Raw genomic sequence first — 22,522 nt, forward strand, 5'->3', positions numbered from 1 at the left:
ACACTTCTTCTCATGGGTGACATGACCTAATTATATGTTCTCCAAGGGTGGCAGGTTGAATCGGTGTGGTCCAATTTAAACCTCTTTGAAAGTGTATGTTTAATGAATTGGCCTTTGTGGATGATGCAAAAAGCTTTCTTTGTCAAGTCCTCTACAGCAGTGATAGTGGCTTGCAGTAATAAATCTAACTTTTAGGAACTTAGAAATCCTTTCACTGTTGGCGAGGATGTGGAGAGAGAGGAACACTCCTTCATTGCTGGTGGGAATGCAAACTAGTACAACCACTTTGGAAAGCTATCTGGCGCTTTCTCAGAAAAATGGGAATAGGGCTTCCTCAAGACCCAGCTATCCCACTCCTTGGAATATACCCAGAAAATGCCCTACCACACAACAGGGACATATGCTCAACCATGTTCATAGCTGCTCTATACATAATAGCCAGAACATGGAAACAGCCTAAGTGTCCCTCAGTAGAAGAATGGACTAAGAAACTGTGGTATATTTACACGATGGAATACTACTCAGCTATTAAAAACGAGGAATTCCCAAAATTTGTGGACAAATGGATTGATCTAGAAATTATTATTATGAGTGAGTTCACCCAGAAGCAAAAAGAGACAAACGGTATATACTCACTTATATCTGGACACTAGTCCAAGGGATACGTACCATGAAAATCTTTACTTACCAAGAAAGTGGGTCAGAGGAGAGGATATCCGATTGAGACTTTAGGCAAGAGTAGCATGGAAGAAAGGGGAAAGAGTAGGACCCACAGGGTCCTGGAAACCTACAAGAAGAACTTTATGACAGGCAGATCTGGGTCCTGGGGTCCTCCTCAAACTAAGGCACCAGCCAAGGAGAATATAGGCAGTAAGCTTCGAACCCCTACCAAGACCTAGCCGACGAACATGATACTCTCCACTGTTGAGTGGAGAGTGAGATCTGACTCTCACAGGAACTCTGGTGCCCCTTTTCTGACCATGTCCCCCAGATGGGGAGACCTGGTGGCACTCAGAGGAAGGATAGCTAGTTACCAAGAAGAGACTTGATATTCTGAGAGCATGTATAGGGGGAGGAGGTCTCCCTAGGTCACGGACATAGGGGAGGGGAGAAGGGGAGAAATGGGAGGGAGGGAAGAATGGGAGGAAACAGGGGAAGGGCTAACAATCGAGATGTAATATGAATAAATTAATAAAAAAAATAGTAGGGCCAAAAAAAAAAAAAAAAAAAAAGAAATCCTTTCACTATGGATTTGATTTTGTTTCTTTATGAAATCAATTGTTTGGCTGAACCTGTCAAATAAGAAGTACTATAGTTTTTTTTCTTCCTGTGCCCAAGTTACTTTCCACACAGGAAAGAAACTGATTAATCCCTCCAGTTTACTAAGAAATGGCTCATCCTTCGTTATAACCACCCTGAACATCTCTAACTGCAACCCCAGCTGAGAATTTGGTATCTTCCAGGCCGTTCTTTGACACCCCACCTCAGCCTTTCAATAAAATGGTTTGAGCACCTCCCAAGAAAATTAATATTTCATGCTTCTATTCAGCCAAATACTGAAGATACTTTGCAATGTTTCACTATTTCTTTTCAAGTTGCATTAAAGTTCTCAATTTTGTTTTACAAGTCAGGAAATGTGAAGAATTCACCTGGAAATAAATAGAAAACTCCATGCTCTGCCCATTTTAATCAGGTAAAGAATACTAAAAAAGCACCCCCTCCCAAATCCTCTGGTTATTTTCAGCGTTGTTAGTGCTAGTTGAAATGACTTATAACACTTTCACTTTGGTGTGGAAACATAAAGGGTCATATCACATTCTGTCTTTAAGTTCTGGCTTTATGTGCCATGGCTTATTTAGTTGTATTTTTTTCTGAGTAGTGCCAGTGCTTCTTAGATACGCTAGAACCAGAATGGTTAGAAACTCAATGCAATTTCTTTTGGTCTTAAGTTCAAGTTACTATTACAGTTAATCTGTTTGTTTAATATTTATTTACCAAGCACCTGCTTTGTATATGTATTAAACTTGTGATTTCCTGATTGCTAATTATATGGAATTAAAAACTAACCTAGATATATTAAGCTGTGTGAAAATAGTTTAGTTATGATATATCTATAAAGGATTATTGTTTTAGTAATATTTAATTGCACGGGAACATTTCCACCCTCTTTTTTTTTGTGGTAGTGGATTGAACTCAGGCCTTCACACATGCTGGGCAAGCACTCTCTCCACCCCTGAGCTGTACCCCTAGCCCTTCCCTTTTTATTTTCTAGGTACTTTTTTGTAAAGTTGCCTGGACTGGCCTTGAATTTTCAGTCTTCTAGCCTCAGCTTCCTGAGTAGCTAGGATGGCAGGCCCAGAGCCACAATTACTAAATAAAGAAGAAAGGCAGTATGGTATTTTGTTAGACCAGGAGGTATAATAGAAAATTTAAATGTGTATTTTTATTTGTAACTTTTTATTTTTTCACATTTCTTGGAGTGAATAGAAGTGTTTTTTGTTTTGTTTTGTTTTTTTAAGCTCATATGTGTGTATGGTGCCGGGGATTGAATGTAAGGCTTCACACATGCCAGAAAAGCATTCTGCTAGTGAGCTACAACTCCAGCCCATCTTAAAAAGTTGCATTATATTATTGTATATCATAATTACTATTTAAAATTCACAAAAATTCTGAGTTTGAGGTTTTCCTTTCTCAACTATTGTCGTGTTTTTAGAGAGCCAGAGAGTACTAGCACGTTGAGCGTTTGTACAGAGCAGCCCCAGCCTCAAGCAGAACCCCCTCTTGCTCTGTCCTTTTACATCTCCATTGATTGATGGGAAACCTCCCATGGGCAGCTGTCTTCGGACAGTTCTGATATTTTAGGAGGCTGTTGCTTATAGTAAGTGAAAGGTATTTCCTTGTCACTCCTACATAGTGGTCCTGATTTGCTCTCTATGACCCATCAACCAGCATCAGTTTCCATTTGACATTTATACTAATGCAAAGTCAGCAGTTCCTTATTTATTCATTGAAAGCCTTGGCTGGTTTTGGTCTTAAATTTTTCATGTTCACTGGTGGCTTAAATTTATATTTAGTGTCATTTCCAGTTTTCTCTTCCTTCCTTCTCTATTTCCCATGTAGTGACAATTGGATCTAAGGGCTTAGTCAAATTTAGGCTCCAATTTTTGTTAAAATACCTCATAGGCAGCACTGTTTAGGTGTGTTGAATAAGTGAAGTTGCTTCTTCAGCTGAATTTATTGTATGTATTCCCCGTAGTGTTTGTAGATCCACTTTGCCCCTTCTTTATTTACGTAGTTAATTTCTAGGCTATACTTTTACCGTGGCTTACTTAAAATTTTTTGTTATTAATTTATCCTCTCATGTATTACATCCCAACACAGTTCCCCTCCCTCCTCTTCTCCTAGTCTCTCCCCTCTACTTCCTCTCCCTATCCACTCCTCCTCTGTTGCCCTTAAGAAAAAGGCAGTCCTGCCAGGGATATTAAGGAGACTTGGCGTATCAAGTTTCAACAATACTTAGGCAACCCAGCAGGAGGAGAGGGTCACCAAAGCTGGAAAAAGTATCAGAAACAGTCCCTGCTCCCACTGTTAGGAATCCCACAAGAAGACCAAGTTACAGAGCTATAACACATACGCAGAGGGCCTAAGTTAGACTCATGTAATCTCCCTGATTGGTGGTTCAGTCTCAGTGAGCTCCTGTGAGTCCAGGTTAGTTGATTCTGAGTGTTTTCTTGTGGTTTCCTTGACCCCTCTGGTTCCTACCATCCTTCCTCCTCTCCTCCACAGGATTCACTGAGTTCTGCCTACTGTTTGGGGGGGTCTCTGCTTGTGTTTCCATCAGCTGGTGGGTGGAACCTCTCTGCAACCATTACATACTTAATCCTTGTTAGTGTAGACTGCTTCCAGTGTTTAACAAAACAGTACATCTATTAAATTCTTAGGCAAAAAAGTTAATAAAGTGAGAGAGAACGATTAGCTAGTTGTTTGCATGTTTAAGACTTTGATTTTACATTAAAAGATCAAGTGAATAGTCAGTCACTGGCTTCTCAGAAGTTTGGCTATATGCGTAGTGCTAGAGTACTTGCTCAACATCTGTGAGGCCCTGAGTTCAATCCCCAGCACACAAAAATATTTATAGACTTCCAGTTGTGGAGCATGTTCATGACATATGAAGGAAAAGACAACCTGGAGAAGATTAACTTGGCTTTGGTGTATGAGTATGTGTGTGTTTCATTCTTGAAGGGAAAGATATGAGGTAAAGGAAGGTATGAGGAAAGACATCCAGCTGTTTGAGGATGATGCAATTGCACTCTTCTGCAGCTGCTACATGGAAGTCTGTCTTGGTCTTCAGAGTGCAAGAGGTGCATTGGTATTCACTGTGCCATTTAGGCATGTATCGCAGTGTGCTTGGGTACTCAGCTGGGGGAAAGTCTGAATGTTCTATGGATGGAACACATCCTGAGTCTTGGTTCACTCATCAGCAAAATGAGATTAGGTAGTGTTCTCTAGCTCATTCTCTTAATGGTAATGTTAAAAAAAAACCCTGTTTACTTAAGCCTACAATTACCTTATATTTTTCTTTCTTTTAGTTATAGGTAAACATTGGAAACTCCAGACGGTAAATCAGTATTTCTACAGACAAATGGCAGAGTCAGTATTGGATATAGTAAACTGGCTTTCTTCATCAGGAACAAACAACACTAAGCCTTTTTTCCTATTTTGGGTGATATCATATTACAGGCCAACTAATCTGCAATCCTTCACATGGAAATAATGTACAAGCCTTAGAATTACTATTTATGAACAAAATTAAAATTCAGATTCAAACAGAGCTGGCCTGCTTTCTTTACTGATAGAAGTAACAGTTTAAATGAGTGTCTCTAGTGCTTATCTGTATGGTTTATGTGTACACATGATTATCATGAGAGGTTCATTTATGTGTGTGTGTTTCTGTGTATATCATTTGCATGCATACATGTGCAGTGTATGGTGGATGTGTGTGTGTGCATGAGCGTGTGTGTTAAAGACAATATTTACTATTTGCTTTTTTAAGGGTTGGCTTTTATTTGCCTCACTTTGAGATCTTTTTGTTTGTTTGCTTATTTTTGAGGTTGTATTTTAATTGCACTATTTCTTGCTTCCCTTTCCTCCCTCTGAACATTCACATATACCCCTCTCTGCTCTCTTTCACATTCATGGCCTCTTTTGCCATTATTGTTGTGGCATGCAATATAAGCTGGTCGGGCTATACCATGTTACTTGTATGTATGTTTTCAGGGCTTATGTTTTGACACCGGATAACCAATTGTGTGTTCTTTCCTGGTAATATTTACTCTTTAGGGGAGCACCAGTTGGCAGTCAACAGACTGAACCCTACAACCCAGAAGTGAGGAGAGGAGCTTAGAGATGATGCTTCAGAAACCAATAAAAGGAACCAGACTCAACTGTGGTGGTTTGAATGACCCCATAGGCTCATATGTGTTTGGGAAGGATTTGGAGGTGTGGCCTTGTTGGAGGAGGTGCGTCATTGAGGGTGGGCTTTCAGGTTTCAGAAGACTATGCTAGACCCAGCCTTGCCCACTTTGTGAATCAGGATGTAAAGGTCTCAGATACTGCCATGCTTCCTGCCATGATGATAATGGACTAAACCTCTGAACTGTAAGCCAGCCACAGTTAAATGTTTTCTTTTGTAGGGGTTGCCTTGGTCTCGGTATCTCTTCACAACAACAGAGCAGTAACTATGACACTAACACATTCAGAAACCAGATACAAGTACCAAGAGCAAACTCATGCCAGCGCATGTGTGTATTGATGTGCGCTACTTCTGAGGGAGGTCACATGTCAACACATATAGATGTTTACATATGTGCAGTTTGAACTCAGACACATGTCTTGGCAAATGTGTGTGTTTACATGCATTCAGTTCTAAGCATGGTCACATGTCAACATGTATATACATTTTGATACTTGTGTAAGGTGCATGTTGACACACAGGTAAACTTCAGATGTCACATATGTACATTTTAATGTGTGTAAGTTCTGAGAGTGAGTACATGTTGGCACACATGCATGTGTTGGCAGGTATGTAACTCTGAGAGGTCACATGGCATTTATGTGTATGTTTCCACATATGCAATTCAAGTATGGTCACATGTCTACAAATTTGTGTGTTTATGTGTTTATAAGCATTCAGTTCTGAGAAGACTCATATGCATGTTCATATACATTCACCTGTGTACAGTTTCCAATGTGTACTTACATGCATGCAAGTTACAAGTGTGGTTACATGTTGGTTCACATTCATGAATTCACATGTGTGTATTTCCTGAATATGGTCATGTCAGCATATGTTCACATATGTATACTTTTCTAGTACAGTTACATGTTTGTGATATATGTGTGTTCACTTTTGTCTGGTTCCATATGTGGTCATATGCAGTATATATATACATGTTTACATACATGTGGTTCCCAAGCTCAATTATATATTGGCATTTATTGCATATGTTCACTTTTGTACAATTTGGTGTTTTTGAGGCAGAGTTTCTCCATGTAGCCCTGGCTGTCCTGGAACTCTTTCTGTAGACCAGAGGTAAACATCTGCCTGCTTCTGCCTTGGGAATAAAGGTGTGTGCCACCATGCTTGGCTTGTTGTGTGTAGTTCTGGATGGGTGGGAATATGCTGGGGTATATGTCAGTGTTCACATGAAGGCAATCCCATCTGTGATTACATGTTGGCACAGCACATATTTGGTATTCACACATGTACAATCCTGCCAGTGCATATGATTGTGTTCACATATGTGCAGTTCCCCAGCATGGCCACATGATGGTGCATGTGTGTGAAAATCCTGAGTCTTGAATTGCTTTTAGTTATGGTGTTTTGTCATAGCAGTAGAAAAACTAAGGCACTGGATATATTTATATATTGGCACATACATGCATGTTCACATGCATGCAGTCCCATACATGGTCATTTGTCAGTGTATATATATGTATCTTCGTGTGTATGCAATTCCTGACCAATGGTTATATCTCAGTGCGTCAGGTATGTTCACATGTGAGCAGTTTCTCAGCATGGTCATATGTCAACAGATATGCATGTTTTCACACATGAACAGTTCTTGAGCGTAAGCATATACAGACATGTATGCAGTTTCCACGCATGGTCATATGCTAGTGCGTATGAGAGTATTCTCATATTTGCAGGTCCTGTTTGTGATCAAATGTCAGTGAATATGCACATGTTATAAGGCATGAAGATAAAAATACATTAATAGTGTTTGTATTTTAAAAAATGATGTATTTATTTTTTATTAATTTTAATTTTATTAATTTATTCAGATTACAACTCAGTTGTTGTCCCATCACTTGTATCCTCCCATTCCTCCCTCCCTCCTGCAAAAAATATTTATTTTTAATTTGTTCACTTTAAATCCTGATTGTGGCCCCCCTCTCATCTCCTCTCAATCCCTTCTTCCTTCTTCTCCTCCCTCCATCCCTCCCCTAGTCCTCAGAATGGAGGAGCCTTCCTCCCCTACCATCTGACCTCAGCCTATCAACTCTCATCTGGACTGCCTGCATCCTCTGTGTCCTGTCAAGGCTGCCCTACCAGAGGAATGTGATCAAAGTTGGGGGCGGGCAGAGGGGCATGTGAGAAGTAGCCCCCATATTATGGGACCCACAAGGAGACTGTGCTGTCTATCTACCACATCTGAGAAGAGGGGTCTAGGTCCTCACCATGCATAGTCCTTGGTTGGTGCATCAGTCTCTGCAGCACTCCCACCCCTGGCCCAGATTTGTTGGCCCTGTTGTTCTCCTTATGGAGCTCCTGTGTCCTTCAGGTTCTTCTATCCCCCAACTGTTCCCATCAGACTCCCTGTGCTCTGTCCCAGAGTTTGGCTGTGAGTCTCAGCATCTGCTTTCATTCTCTGCTGGGTGGAGTTAATCCATAGACCTAAAGAAGCTAAATAACAAGGAGGACCCTAGGGAGGATGCTTAATTCTCATTCAGAAGTTTTTGTATTCTTAACCAATTAAAATTATCTATCTATCTATCTATCTATCTATCTATCTATCTATCTATCTATCTATCTATCTTTAAGTATTTATTTTTGAGGCAGGGTCTCACTATGTAGCTCTGGCTGTCCAGCAACTTATGTAGGCCAAGCTGGCCTTGAACTCACTGAGATCCACCTGCCTCTTCCTCCACATATAGCTTAAGAATTTTTTTCTTTTCTTTCCTCCTCTTCCTCCTTCTCCTCTTCTTCCTCTCCTCTTGTTTTTTTTTTTTTTTTCCTGAGACAGGGTTTCTCTGTGTAGCCTTGGCTGTCCTGGACTCACTTTGTAGACGAAGCTAGCATCAAACTTCCTCCTGAGTGCTGGGATTACAAGTGTGTACCACCATGCCATGCAAGAATTTACTTTTTATTACTGCTTAGGAGACATCAAAAGTAGGGTAATATGTTCAGAATAGGATAAAGTTTGACATTTATGACTTTATTATTTAAAATAAAAACAGATTTTAAAAATATATCATTATGATGTAACACATTAAAATTAAGATTATCTGTAAATTCTATCTGTAAACTCTAAGATGTTTTTGTAAGCCTTAAAGCAGGTTTTTAAAAATGACACTAAAAACACATTTAGTATTTTCTCTTACATAGGCTTGGCTAAGATACAGATCTTGGAAAACCCATTTGTTTGTTTCTAAAAATGCAGTAGATGTAAAAATATCCTTAGAACCATGTTTGGATTTATATGCATATTCACATACAAAACATGTCTGAAGGCACAGAGGTAAGTTATTCTCTTAATCTTTTGAATAACGAGTTAGTATTTCAAAAGAGAACATTTACTTAATAGGGAAGAAAACAGTCCTGGAATGTGAGAACTTTTCTCTTAAAGTTAATTTAGGAACCATGTTGTAGAACCAGAATTGAGATAAGAATCAAGGAGAGAACGTCTTTACCAGAATTGCATGTTTGTCCTTTTTTTTAATTAAAAAATTTTAAATTTAAGAACTCATGTTAATTGCTCTATTGTCCATCTCTAGTTTTTATACTTATATGGTCATATTGATTAAATATATTCCTTTGTATTTTATCATTATTTTGTTCTTTAAATTTTTAATTTTACTATTAAACCAACAGGAAGCTGTGCCAAGTTAATAACTTTATATGAGTACTTATTTGTTTATAATTTTAAATTTATTCTTCTATCATGAAATAAATCGCAGCCATAGCTTCCTCTCCCTCCACTCTCCCAATTTCTTCCCTTCCCCCTCTCCCACATCCATCCATCAATCTATCCCCCATTATCCTCCCACCCCCTACATCTGCCTGCCCCTGGAAAAGAGCAGGTTTCCCAGGGACATCAATAACATATAAGAAGACCAGGCACAAAAATCTCACCAGCCACAAACCTCTCACATCAGGGCTGGGCGAGGCAACCAAGTAGGAGGAAGAGGGTTCCATGGGAAGGCAAAAGACTCAGAGATAGCCCCTCTGCTCCCTTTGTTCAGAATCCCACAAAGCACCATGCTAACAACCATAACATATATGCAGAGGCTCTAATGTACACCATGCAGGCTTTGTGATTGTTACTCCGAGTCTCTGTGAGCCCATATGAGCCCTGCTTAGGTGATTCTGTAGGCTGTGTTCTCCTGGTGGCCTCAACACCTCTGGTTTATATAGTTTCTCCTCCCCTTCTTCTGCAGGGGTTCCTGAGCTCTAAGCTGGGGAGGGACCTGGTGAAGACCTCCAACCTGGGCTCTCTACCTGACGTTTCCCTGTGGGTCTCTGCATTTGCTCCCATAAGCTGCTGGAGGCAACCTCTCTGATGACAACTGGACAAGGCACCAATCTATGAGTATAATGGAACATTAGGAATCATTTCATTGGTTTTTTTGTCAGTTGTGTTTGGGAGCACTTATAAACAAATCTGGTACTGAGTAAATTATGTTGAAAAATCACATGTAGACTATGTATATATTTATAACCATACTAAGACATGTTTCTATACCATTTAGCTGTTTGTTGGGATTACATTTCTTCTCCTTTCTTCTTTCCTGTTTCTGATCCAGTCCTTCCTTCATTTTTTTCCTTTCACTATAACTTCTAAAACTTTCTATAGTTTTTCCTGCTATTGAAGGTACATTGTCAGTAAGTTCCTCAATTTCTTTGGAAGCTTTTCCCCAGCTGATGTTTTCATGGCTGATGATTATAAGACATCTCCCTAGAAAACAAATTTTTCATTTTCAGGTTCTTTTTTTTAAAAGATTTATTTATTTATTATGTACTCAATTGTGTCTACATGTACACCTGCACACCAGAAGAGGGCATCAGATCACATTATAGATGATTATACGCCAGCATGTGGTTGCTGGGAATTGAACTCAGGACCTCTGGAAGAACAGTCAGTGTTCTTAACCTTTGAGCCATCTCTCCAGCCCACAGATAGATATTTTAAGTCTGTATAGGGAGAGCCAGAGGTTATCATGGTAACCCAGAACATGTTTAAAAAAATATATTCATCGATGTATCTTGGCTGATGTGATAGTGCTACCATGAACATGGAGCATTAAATATTTATCTGCAACACTGATTACATTTATTTTTGATAGATGCCCAGAAGTGGTATTGGTGGATCATAGGTTAGTTTTGTTATTCATTTTGTAAAGAAACTTTATAGTACTTTATATAATAGCCACACCAACTTACACTCCCACCTACAAAGCATAACAGGGTGCATTGGTATTCCATACTGATAAGCATGCTGTCTGTGATACTGGCATTCTTAGGCCTTTTTACGGAATCATAAAGAAAAATGGCTGCTCCCTATAAGTCATCATTGATGTGGAAATTGCATTTAGCATGGCAGGGTCAAGTGCTGTGGACTACAGTTGGCCTTTATTTTTCAATTCTTATTTTACATTTATTTATGGGGGAGTTCATGCCACAGTCCATGTGTGGTGGCCAGAGAACAATATTTTCATCATGTGTGTCTTGAGGATTAAACTTGGATCATTGGACTTACCTGCTGAGCCATCTCACAAGTACTCAATTATTTTATAAGCCCCCAAATGATGTATGAATAGTCATTTTCTTTCCTGTCCCTTGTTAACTCATCTGTACTGATAACAAAGTAAGACTTTACAAAGTCAAAACTAATATCTTGTATTAGTGGATTAAGGAGAAACAAATTCTTGTATTCCCAATAGACTAGCATAATTTAATTTAATTTAATTAGAAACCAAGAAATTCCATTAGTAAGGATCAGAGAAGATCAGACAGGTAAATGGTGCATTACTACAAGATGAATCTAGACTGAGGAAATAATTTTCCTGGAAATATAGAAAGCATGAAGGGTTAAATAGCATAGAGAATTTTCATCCCAGACAGAAAAAAAGTCAGACAAAAGGCTATGACAATGCATGTCCCGGTTCTTTTGTCTACAAGATATTTGGCTGCCTGTATCTCAGAACACTGGTAGTTGCCAGGCTTGTCCCCTGGCTTTAAGGAAGGTGAAGTCGGCTTGGAATGTGAGCCTCCCATCTCATCCTAACACCTCGTGCTTTCAGTTCTCACTGAAAACATAGAGCTTTTTAAACATTTTTATTTATTCCCTTTTATTGAAAATATTTTCCTCATATAATATACCCTGATTACCGTTTCCTTTCCCTGTACTCTTCCTGGTTCCTCCCCACCTCTAACCCATCCAGATCCAATCCCTTTCTGTCTCTAATTAGAAAAGAACAGGCTTCTATGAGATATTAAAATATTAAAAAATATTATAAGATAAAACAAAAACTTAACACATTGGAATTTGACAAGACAAATGAACAGAAGGAAAAGGGCCCAAAAGAAAGCACAAAAATCAGACCCCCCCCCATTTGCACATTTAGGAGTGTCATAAAAACACTAACCTGGAAAACATAATATATACTCAGAGGACCTGGTGCAGATCCATGCAGGCCCTGTGCATGCTGCCTCAGTCTCTGAGTTCATAGGAGATTTTCTCGTGTTGATTTGGAGGGCCTTATCCTCCTGGTATCCTCCATCCTCTCTGGCTCTTACATTCTTTCTGCCTCTTCTATAGGGTTTCCTGAGCCCTGAACAGAGAGATTTGATGGCGACATCATATCTGAGTATTCCAAGGTCTTTTACTCTCTGGATAATATCTAGCTGTGGGTCTCTGTACTTGTTCTCTTCTGCTGAAGAAGGAAACTTCTCTGATGTTGGCTCAGTGAGGCAAAGATCTGTGAGTAGAGCAGAATAGCACTAGGAATCATTTTATTACCACACCCCTCTTTATTTTTAGACAAGTAGTATTAGTATTTGGTTTCACCCTAGTCCCTGGGCTATCTAGCCTTTGCTTCTTGGGCAGCCTGCTGGTATCAGCTAGAAGTTCCGCCTTATAGAGTGGGCTTTAAGTCAAATAAGATACTGGTTGGTTTTTTTTTTTTTCCAAGACAGGGTCTCTCTCTCTCTCTCTCTCTCTCTCTCTCCTCCTCTCTCCTCTTCCCTCTGTCTCGCTCTCCTCCCTCTCTCTCTCTCCTCCGCCCCTCTTCCTCTCCTCTCTCTCCTCTCTCTCTCTCTCTCTCTCTCTCTCTCTCTCTGTCTCTCTCTCTCTGTCTCTCTCTCTCTCTCTCTCTCTCTCTCTCTCTCTCTCTCTCTCTCTCTCTCTTGGTTTTTCGAGACAAGGTCTCTTTGTGTAGCCTTGGCTGTCCTGGACTCGCCTTTTAGACCAGGCTGGCCTCAAACTCACAGTGATCAGCCTGCTTTTGCCTCCTGAGTGCTGGGATTAAAAGCATGCACCACCACCGCCCATCTAGATATTGGTTGTTTATTCCCACAAGCTTTGTACCACCACTGCCCTAGTATCTTGCAGGCAGGACACCATTGTAGATGAGAGGATTTGTAGATGTGTTGGTATTTACACTTCTCTTTTGTAGCCTATAGAGTACCTTCCCATACCAAAGACACTAGAACATAAGAATGAAGCTTCTATTTAGGCACTAACTCAACCTCTCCACGTTCAGTGAATTGTGTAGGTGTTGTCTTCAGCAATAGGGCCTTGCCATCAGTTTGTGGAGAGCAATCAATCTATTGTCTTAGCAACGAAGAGCTTGGGTTGTTTGGGGGATTCTCATGGGATTGGTCAACAACTCAATTGTCTATAACCCATTCCTGGTACTGGAGGCTTCATTTGGTGACAAGTGATGGCCAGTTGGGGCTCTGCACCATTATCTGCCAGTTTCTTAAGATAGCCTTCATATTTGTATATATTAGGCACTCTACTGTATTAGGTTTCCATACTACTTCTAAAATGCTCCTTAATTTTAGCTGTTTCCCTATATTCCTTCTCTCAACCCCCTTCCTAGTTGCTCCTCCAGTTCTAGCCCCTCCCAAGCCACCCATAACTATCTGTTATATTCCCTCTTCTAGGGAAAGCTATCTGTTACCACTAGTCCCTTATTCTATACCTACCCTCTGTGGTTCTATGGTTTGTAGCCTGGTCATCATTGACTTAAAGGTTAATATCCGTATATAAGTGAATGCATACCGTATTTGTCTTTCTGGGTCTGGAATACCTCACTCAAAACTTCCCCCCTAGTTCCATTCATTTGTCTGCAAACTTCATGATATCATTATTTTTTAACAGCTGAGCAATACTCCATTGTGTAAATGTACTACAGTTTCTTTATCCATTCTTCTGTTGAGGGACATCTAGGTCATTTCCAGTTTCTGGCTATTATGACTACAGCAGCATTGAACATGGTTGAACAAATGTCCTTGTGGTAGGATGGAGTGTCCTTTGGTTATATGCCCAAGAGCAGAAGATCAATTCCCAGCTTCCTGAAGAGCTGCCACATTGATTTTCATAGTGGCTATACAAGCTTGCAATGGAGGAGTGTTCCTCTTATTCACCAGCATGAGGTGTCACTTACGTTTCTCTTAATCCCCATTGTGAAAAGGAAACTTAACAGATCTTCAATAATCATATATATCTATTATCTTATATATAATCCAGCCTTAATAAAACCTTACATTTAACATTTTAAAAAAGAAACCATGAAAGCTGGGTGGTGGTGGTGCATGCCTTTAATCCCAGCACTCTGGAGGCAGAGGCAGGTGGATCGCTGTGATCTACAAAGCGAATCCAGGACAGCCAGGGCTACACAGAGAAACCCTGTCTCGAAAAACCAAAAGTAACCCAAAGAAACCATGATCATTATGGTACCTGTATCATTTTAATGCTTTAGGATGTTTAGAGTACCCAAATTTATTAAGTAGTATGTATTTATTAAGCCTTTTAAGTATGTGATCACAATATTTAAATTTGTAAACTTATGCATGCATTTTTTGAGACAGTTTCTCTGTGTAGTCTTGACTGTCCTAGACTCACTTTGTAGACCAAGCTGGCCTCAAACTCACAATGATCCACCTGCCTCTGCCTCTGGAGTTCTGGAGTTAACGGTGTGTGACACCCACCGCATGGCTGCACCTGTGTTTTAATTGGGCACATGAAAAATATTTTTAGCGTACAACAACAATTAATTAAAGAGAACTGATGTGACCATCATTTGTTTAAATTTTATTTGACATAAGAAACATGACAACAACAAAACTTTAAAAAGTAATTATCATAGACACACAAGACACATAAAAGATAGAAAGCTTATCTGTTTCTTTACAATGTGAGAAAGGCTTAGCAACACAGAATATCAAGAGGTAAAATTTGGTAATATTTCTATGTCCCCTTTCTTCTCTTTCTATAATTAGCTGAAGTTGAAGTGGTTCTCCCTTTTAATGTGTACCAGGCTTCTTTCTCAGAGGTAAGAGATTGGCTTAGGATGTGAAGATGTTATGGAGCTTGGAGGTCACAATTTGTGCCAAGTCAGGTCTGGTCACCCTTTCTGAAGCCAATTAATGGAGCCAAGTTGAAAGCAAAAAAGAGATATATTCAATATAGTCATATTGGGAAAAGGGACAAAAGAAAAACAAAATCCCTCAAGTTCATATTTAGAGTCCCCACGTAAGATGAAGGTTTAAATAGAAGGCCAAGCATATGCACATCGGAGCATTTCTGACCAGTGTTTGGTCATATCCACTTACTGGGTCTCATCCTTTAGGGTGGGTCTCACAAGTTGTTAGAACTATTTGAAAAAGTCTTTCCTGAGACAAGTTCCCTCTCTGGCTGATGCCCCTTCCTTCTCCCATCATGAGATTTCTGGGGAAGTTTTCATGTTTTTAGGGCCTGCTTCAGCAGTCTGATGTTCAGATTGGGTATCTTTATAATATCTTTATTTCTGCCAGACCAGATACACAAGGAATTGGCTTTTACGCAGATACTCCCCAGAAAAGCAGTGTGTTGCTACATATAACCCAGGAAGAGACTATGGGTGGGTCTAGAAAATTTCTACTTTTAGTGTTGGTGACACTCAAACATTTAGTGGAGTTTCATGTTAGAAAAAAAGAGAAGCCAAGGAACACAGAACCCATGTTTAACAGGATCCATCAGACAAATGACAGGGAAACTCCCCAAGAGTTAAGATGGGCCTCAGCATAAATCCCTAGGAATGTTGGGGAGGGGGGACACAGACCTAGCTTCATTTGTTTGTCCTTTACAGCAGGAGGGGTTTTCCTAAATTGTAGGGATCTCCACTCAGGGAGACTTTTGGATTTAAGGCTGAAAGGAATTTTAGGACTGCGTTGTATAATAATGTAGGCATGGAGTTAAAAGGGGGAAAACGCTGCTCAGGGAGACCTGTCAGATACACGAGATAAAGAAGCACTGGCTGAGAAAAAGCCCAGCAGGGAGATAGTAGTTTAGGATTTATCTTTAGTTTTGATATAAACTAAAAAGGGTTTTATTTGTGTATCTCATTTAACTCATACAGTTTTTTGAAAAGCTCTTTATTATGAATTACCAATTTTTATAAGTGCTTTTTTAAAACACATTTTACGTTTTAATGAAAGCGGGCTGCCTATTTCTGTTTTCTTGAAAACTGTTACCTAGGACTTTGTTGAATGCACAACATAAAACTAGTTTGGAAGTAATAATGTTTAGGTTATCAGGTTTAGTTTAATTTCTCCGTTTTTCCAAGTACTTAAAAATTAGTAATGATCACACATAAGCTAGCTAGAGTTTCAGATGAAGGTTTATTTTCAAATACTTCCTTTTTTGAGGGAGAAAAGGGGAAGGGAGGGAGGGAGGGAGGGGGAGAGAGAGAGAGAGAGAGAGAGAGAGAGAAAGAGAGAGAGAGACAGAGAGAGAGAGAAAGAGAGAGAGAGAGAGAGAGGACAGAGAGAAAGAGAGAGAGAGAGAGAGAGAGAGAGAGAGAGAGAGAGAGAGAGAGAGAGAGAGAGAGAGAGAGAGAGAGAGAGAGAGAACAAGAATATTTGTGCGTGTATGCCTGGCAAAATAGTCTCTTACAATTAAAAAGACTGGAACTCTTGCTGGACCTCACAGCTAGAGTTAATAATACACTTTGAGGTCACTTAAGACATAAGACTGCTATCCTGCTGTGTACTCAGCTTATTTGTTTAACCTGCCTTTAAGAGAACAGTGTAACCTCCAACCTTGCTTGCCTTAGATTTTCCATGTAATCAACTTTTACAGCCTAAGCTAATGTATAGCCACAATCTTAAAATACACAGGTTTTCCATGCCCGTGACCCAGAGTAATGCATGTGTATCATTTGCTGAAAACAGCAAAAGTAGAGGTTGAAAACACTTTATAAAATGAATATCTACAGTGAACACAACATTTGGCTATTGATAAATAATGACGATGGTAATACTGCTTGTTAACTGGGTCGGTTGGATTCCGGGATTTAATCCCTTGTGAAACACTTTTGAAGCTTTCTGTCAAGAGCCCCTCTTTCCTTCTTAGTGAGTTACTTCCATGTCAGAGCGTCCACCAGCCCCAAAGCTGTGTTAGCTGATAGTAGCTGATACATACACTGAAGATTTCCCCTGCTTTGCTATAATGGCTTGTTTCTGCCAAAGTATTTAAAAAATGTTCCAATTTATGACTTTGTTTTGTTCTGTAACTATACAAACTTCATGAAAAATGTTGTATTCAGGGTACTGTTTTCCTAGGCCATGGTTACTTACATTTTGCTTAAGAGCAAACTATCTATTTATTTGCTTGGAGGTGAGAACTGTGTTTTGTGTGGACACTCTATAGATCTAAAAAGCACATGGGGCAATCATCTCCAAGCACAAAACATAAAATAATAACAGTAAAAGAAAAGGAAGCCATGAACTTGAGAGAAAGTGGCCAGTTGGCATGGGAGAGGTTGGAGAGAGGAGAGGGAAGGGGGTATGATGTAATTATATTTTAATTAAAAAGTTTAAAGGTACAAAAATGTTATGGGAGTATGGCATGTTATTTGTGTACTAGGTAAAGAATTCAAGTCTTTGTACATGCTCCACTGTGGGGTTGGGTGGGTGGGTGTGTGTGTGTGTGTGTGTGTGTGTGTGTGTGTGTGTGTGTGTGTGTGCCTGTACTGTCTTTCTAAGGAGCCCAGGCTGGCCTGAACTCTGGATCCTGCTGCCTCAAAGGTTCTACCTACTAGTTGAAGACATGCTAGGTCAGATGCAGAGAGTAAGCACTCAATGGCTGTTTAAGGGGACTGAGATAATTTTGCGTATGGATATATAATATTTCACCACAGTCATGAAGTTTGAACCATTCAACCTTACAAAAGTGATTTATTTTTCTTACAAACTTTATTTTACAAGGAGTTCAAGGCTAGCTGGGCCACATAGCTGAGGATAATTTTGAACTCATGATTCTCCTACTACCACATCTCATGTGCTGGCAATACAAGTATGTATATCATAATGTTCAGTTTAAATATGTAAGGTTCTGCAACAAAATAACACTTGAGTAGGAATTATATATAGGGAAAAGTATTATGTGCTATTTGTAAAAATATGCGTATACACAGATAAAACATAAACATGCATATATATATATGCTTTCTAATGTGAAATAAAACTAAAATTTCTATGAAACTTAATTATCAACAGTTCACCTTTGTATTTGCTTCTTTCAGTCACAGGCTATTTTATAGGCAGCAAAAATAAATTTTTAAAAGGTCGACATTCCCTTACAGATCATTGCTTAAGTCAAAGGGTGGTATGGTAGCTTGTCGGTGCTGCAGAATGGACTTTAGAGGCTACTTTGTGGGGACTGATATACCTAAGGAACGCTAAGTTTCCCCGCTTTCATAATTTCCTTTGTCTTCAATCTTCCTTTGCTTTCTGGAGCACTGAACACAGAGAAAAGCTTAGACATTACTTAGGCCAGGGGATTGTAACCTCTTGTTTATACAGTCAAAACTTTCCAGGGGCAGGAGTCCTGTCCTGCTTAGGCAGATATACCACACAAAAAAAAAGCAGGGCCTGCTCACAGATGGATAAGCAGGGGCCCCCTGAAAAGGAGAGACTGCAGGGGCTGTCTGCTCACCTGTGTGTGTTAGGAGGTAAGTTAATAGGATCTTGGAGTGAGGGCTAATATGTCTGTGATTGTGACTTCACTTTGGATCATTGTGCAGGCCCCAAACCTGCCAATCCAATGACTTACTAGCTTGTGTGTTTCCTGTGTGTCTGACTTCCTACTGCTATTGCTATGCTTCAAAGGCAGGGCTAAAGGCTGTTTGGCCGCCAGGTTCTTAGGTCTGGTGCTCTTAGTGCATGTAAGCCTGTATCCTGTGGCCCAGGACCCATCCTCGAGCCGGCACCCCCGCCCCTGCCACATTTATCTTGAGTCCCAGATCCTTTCTAGAGAGGTCTGTCAAAGAGCTGGTGAAAGAGCGATTTTCATTTGCTGTGCTTGAACTTACATATTCTGACCAGTAGATGGTAGTGTTACTCCCTGCTGTAGCCTGCTGCCTGGTTTCTCCCCCGCCCTTTGTGCTTAAAAAAAGTAAATGCAAGGGAGCTTTTTTTCTCTCCCCTTTTCATTTTTTTCCTTTCCCCTTTTCTTTTTCTTTTATTTTCTTTTTGCTTCCTTCTCCCTTAAATGCTATAGATTCTGTGGGATTTTCTTGGCGGGGGACAGGTATTTTCAGTGTAATTTTTTTTTTTTTTTTTTTAAACTAAAATGAAGTATCTGGTTTCTGGGCAACTACAATTACTTACATTTTTTTCTTTAGCAAATGTTCTGTTATTTTAATTGTCTTATCATGTAAACCTCTAGTTTTGTATTGAGACAGCATACTATTTGATTCATAGGCTTCAGTTAACATCACTATGAAAAATTGGAATCCAGATATGTCCAGTTACCATAGCCATAGTGTCTTATACACTTCTTTGAAATTTTTTCATTATTAATGGCACATTTTATTTTTTTCTTGAACTGTATTTTCCATACTTAGAAATAAATATTGAATTATTTATTTTGTGTTATTTTGTTCATTCGTTGTGTAGTACTCAGTGAAATATCTATCCACTATAACACAAACAAAGAAGAGAAAGTTTAGTCTGGAGATGAGTGACCCTGGCCTTGGACCCAGACTTAACTTACCCCAAATACCATTTATTTGTTTGTTTATTTATTATTTTAATTATAACTTATTCACATTATATCCCGATTGTCATCCTCTCACTCTTCTCTGCCAGTTCCCACCCTCCCTCCCTCTTCAACCCTATTCCCCCCTCCCCTAGACCTCTGATGGAGGGGGGCTTCTCCCTCACCATTTGATCACAGTCTATCAGGGCTCATCAGGGTAGCCTGCATCCCCTTCCTCTGTGTGCCTCTAAGGCCTCCCCACCAAAGGGCAGTGATCAAATTGCAAGCACCAGAGTGCATGTCACAGAGAGTCCCCTCTCTCCCCTCTCCCCATACACATGGAGCATGAGGTGTCCATTGGCTACATCTGAACAGATGGTCTAGGTTCTCTGCTTGCATTGTCTTGGGTTGGTGTATCAGTTTGTCCAGGCCCCCTGGGTCCAGATCCACTGGGCTTGATGGTCTCCCTGTGGAGCTCCTGACCTCTCTGTGTCCTTCCATACCCCTACCCATATGAAATTTTGTAGTAACAAAAAAAAAATCATAATTGAGGACCCTTTTCAGATACAGATGTGCATCAGAAGTCTTGGAAAGAAGTCCAGTGTGCAAAAGCTTATTAATTGTTTAAAATCCTGTAGGGCATGTTGATGCCTGCTTTAATCCTAGCAATGATAGGCAGATCTCTGTGATTTGGAGGCCAGCTTGGTGTACCTAGTGAGTTCTAGGACAGCCAAGGCTATGAAGAGAAATCCTGCCACAAACAAACAGCCCCAGCCTGAAGAGGATGCCCTCAGCCTTGATGTGTTTTTGATATGCTAGGGTGGGTGGGTGGGGGCTCCCTTTCTTTGAGGAGTAGGAGAAGGGGGATGGGGGAACAGAGAGGGAGGGTGGGACTGGGAAGAGAGGAGGAAGGGGGCTATGAAGTGAATAATTGATAAAATAAAATTTAAATTAAAAAAAATCCAGCCCACTTTAGTGATGTGGAGAGGCTAGACTGTTGCAGTTCCAGGGCCTAAGTACAATTTATCTTGTGTGACCTTTAGTCTACTAAATAGCTTTTTCTTTTCTCTCCCTCTGTCAGACCTGACATCCTGACAAACAGATAAGACATTTAGGAATGTGTTAACTTAACAAAATCCCAAGTTTTCCACTGACCAAAGGGCTAGAAGTGTCAGGTGGTATCCAAGGCCTACCTCAGGATTCTCTGGATTCTCTAGAACCTGGCTGTCCACTGATATATTTGGAAAAGTGTCTTGATTTCTGGACTTCTTTGTTCTATCACTGTAAAATGTTTATGAAATTCCTATGTCATTGGAACATGGTGTTTTGGGGAGATATAAATTTTATGTTCCTGGGCCATGGTAACTCATATTTGGCTCCAGAATAAACCACATCTTTTATTACTTTAAGATGAAACTTGTTTCTTTCATTGACAGTGGTTCTAATGAGGGAGTAGGGGAGCTCTGCTCTAGGCCTCAGGCACTGTTCTTAGCCTTTGAGATTTACCTAATAGTCACAAGGTTGTTAAATTACATCTATTGAATGGAACTCCATGTAGGAGTTATGATAGCCCAAGGTAATTTGGCTTTGATCCTGAAACATTCCAGCTGTCCACAGCCTTGTAGAATGTTTAAAGTAGATGTGGCTTCTCCCGTTTATTTTTTCTTTAGGTCAGAAAGGTTGAAAATACTTTAAAAACAAAAGTAAATGTTAAACAGACTGAAGTTCATATTGCATAGTGATTTCAACTTTTTAAAAAAAAATGAGATTGTTAACACGAGATACTTTTCCTGTGTTGTTTGTTTTTTTTAAATATACGGTCACACTATAGGTACCTGGCTGGCCTGAAACTCATTATGTAGACTAGGCTGGCCTTGAATTCCTGAGTTTGGGATAAAGGCATGCAATACCATGCCCTGCTTATATGTCTTCTGAAGCACAGTCGTTTGTCTTTATTGATTTATTTACCTTAGTCATAGTCTATTATAGAAGAGTATGTGAAGAGCAATTGAACATAGGATGGTCAGTCCTGAGACACTGGCCAGTGCCTTTCTGAAGGGACAGGGGATGGCTTCCTTCTCCCTTGGCAGATTAAAAGGTTCAGATCCAAGCTGACATCTGACATTGTGGAGATGGGAGCTAGGAGGCATCCGCTGCAGTAAATCAACTGAGGATGGAGAAGTATGTGGGAACTCTGAAGTAGGTACACTCAAGACAGAGAGAGGCTCTACCTTAGAAAGCATTGTCTTTCTGGCAGCATCCACTGAGCTCTTGTTAGCCCTTGGAGATCTAAGGCAGAGCTTATTCATCTCAGGCCAGGCCGGACCCATGTGTACAGCAGTTCTCTGAAGTGAACAACCTGTGGCATGTTGGAAAATGAAAGAAAACAAGAAGAGTAGATATTTCTAATGATTTTTTTTCAAATGACCCTGAACATAATGCTGCCTCTTACACTTTGATATGTATCTCTAGAAAAGTATTATCTTTGTGCCTGACTTATTTGATCACTGTAGTGATTATGAGGTACCCTTCAGTGCTATGTAAATATCAAGAATTCTAGTCATTTGTAACAATATTGATTTTTCTTAGAATAAAATGAAAAGAAACTTCCCTTCACGAAGACAACATAAATGTAACAGTTAAACTTCCTTTTGCTTTTAGCTGTTGTTTGTACTTACCACTAGCATTTTAACTCCTTGATGCCTTAAGTGCCACTGCACCTACGAGCGTATCTTGACAAGGTGGTCATTATTATGGCTTGCAAGGTTCACAGCTGGATAGGACTGTTAATAACTTTTCTTTCCTAGCAGCCTATACAGTATCTTACATTGGTATGAAAGCTAGCCAGTAGGGAGGAAACTCCCCAGTCAGTAGCAGCTTGATTTCTTCAAATCTTGTGGCCAAATGGTGTTTTCAGAATTGTACCACCAACTTCTAAGTGGGCAACCAAGGGCAATGGCAACAGACTGTATTGTTTAGGAGATATCTGGAAC

The 22,522-nt window shown here is 39.9% G+C and overlaps 2 protein-coding genes across 4 annotated transcripts in view; both read left to right on the forward strand.

Moving 5' to 3' along the window:
• The window catches only part of Apoo (apolipoprotein O), a 50,278-nt gene extending 45,447 nt beyond the window's left edge, over positions 1–4,831 (forward strand). For both annotated transcript variants that reach the window (XM_051142444.1, XM_051142445.1), the window contains 2 exons: positions 1,628–1,693; positions 4,590–4,831. In XM_051142444.1, the coding sequence (XP_050998401.1) occupies positions 1,628–1,663 (36 nt within the window). In that variant the 3' untranslated portion in view covers positions 1,664–1,693; positions 4,590–4,831. The remainder of the gene's footprint in view (positions 1–1,627; positions 1,694–4,589) is intronic.
• Positions 1–22,522, forward strand: part of Klhl15 (kelch like family member 15) — a 932,444-nt gene that overhangs the window by 164,512 nt on the left and 745,410 nt on the right. The window lies entirely within an intron of this gene.

The sequence above is a fragment of the Acomys russatus genome, chromosome X (assembly GCF_903995435.1).
Source record: "Acomys russatus chromosome X, mAcoRus1.1, whole genome shotgun sequence".
NCBI classification, from domain to species: domain Eukaryota; kingdom Metazoa; phylum Chordata; class Mammalia; order Rodentia; family Muridae; genus Acomys; species Acomys russatus.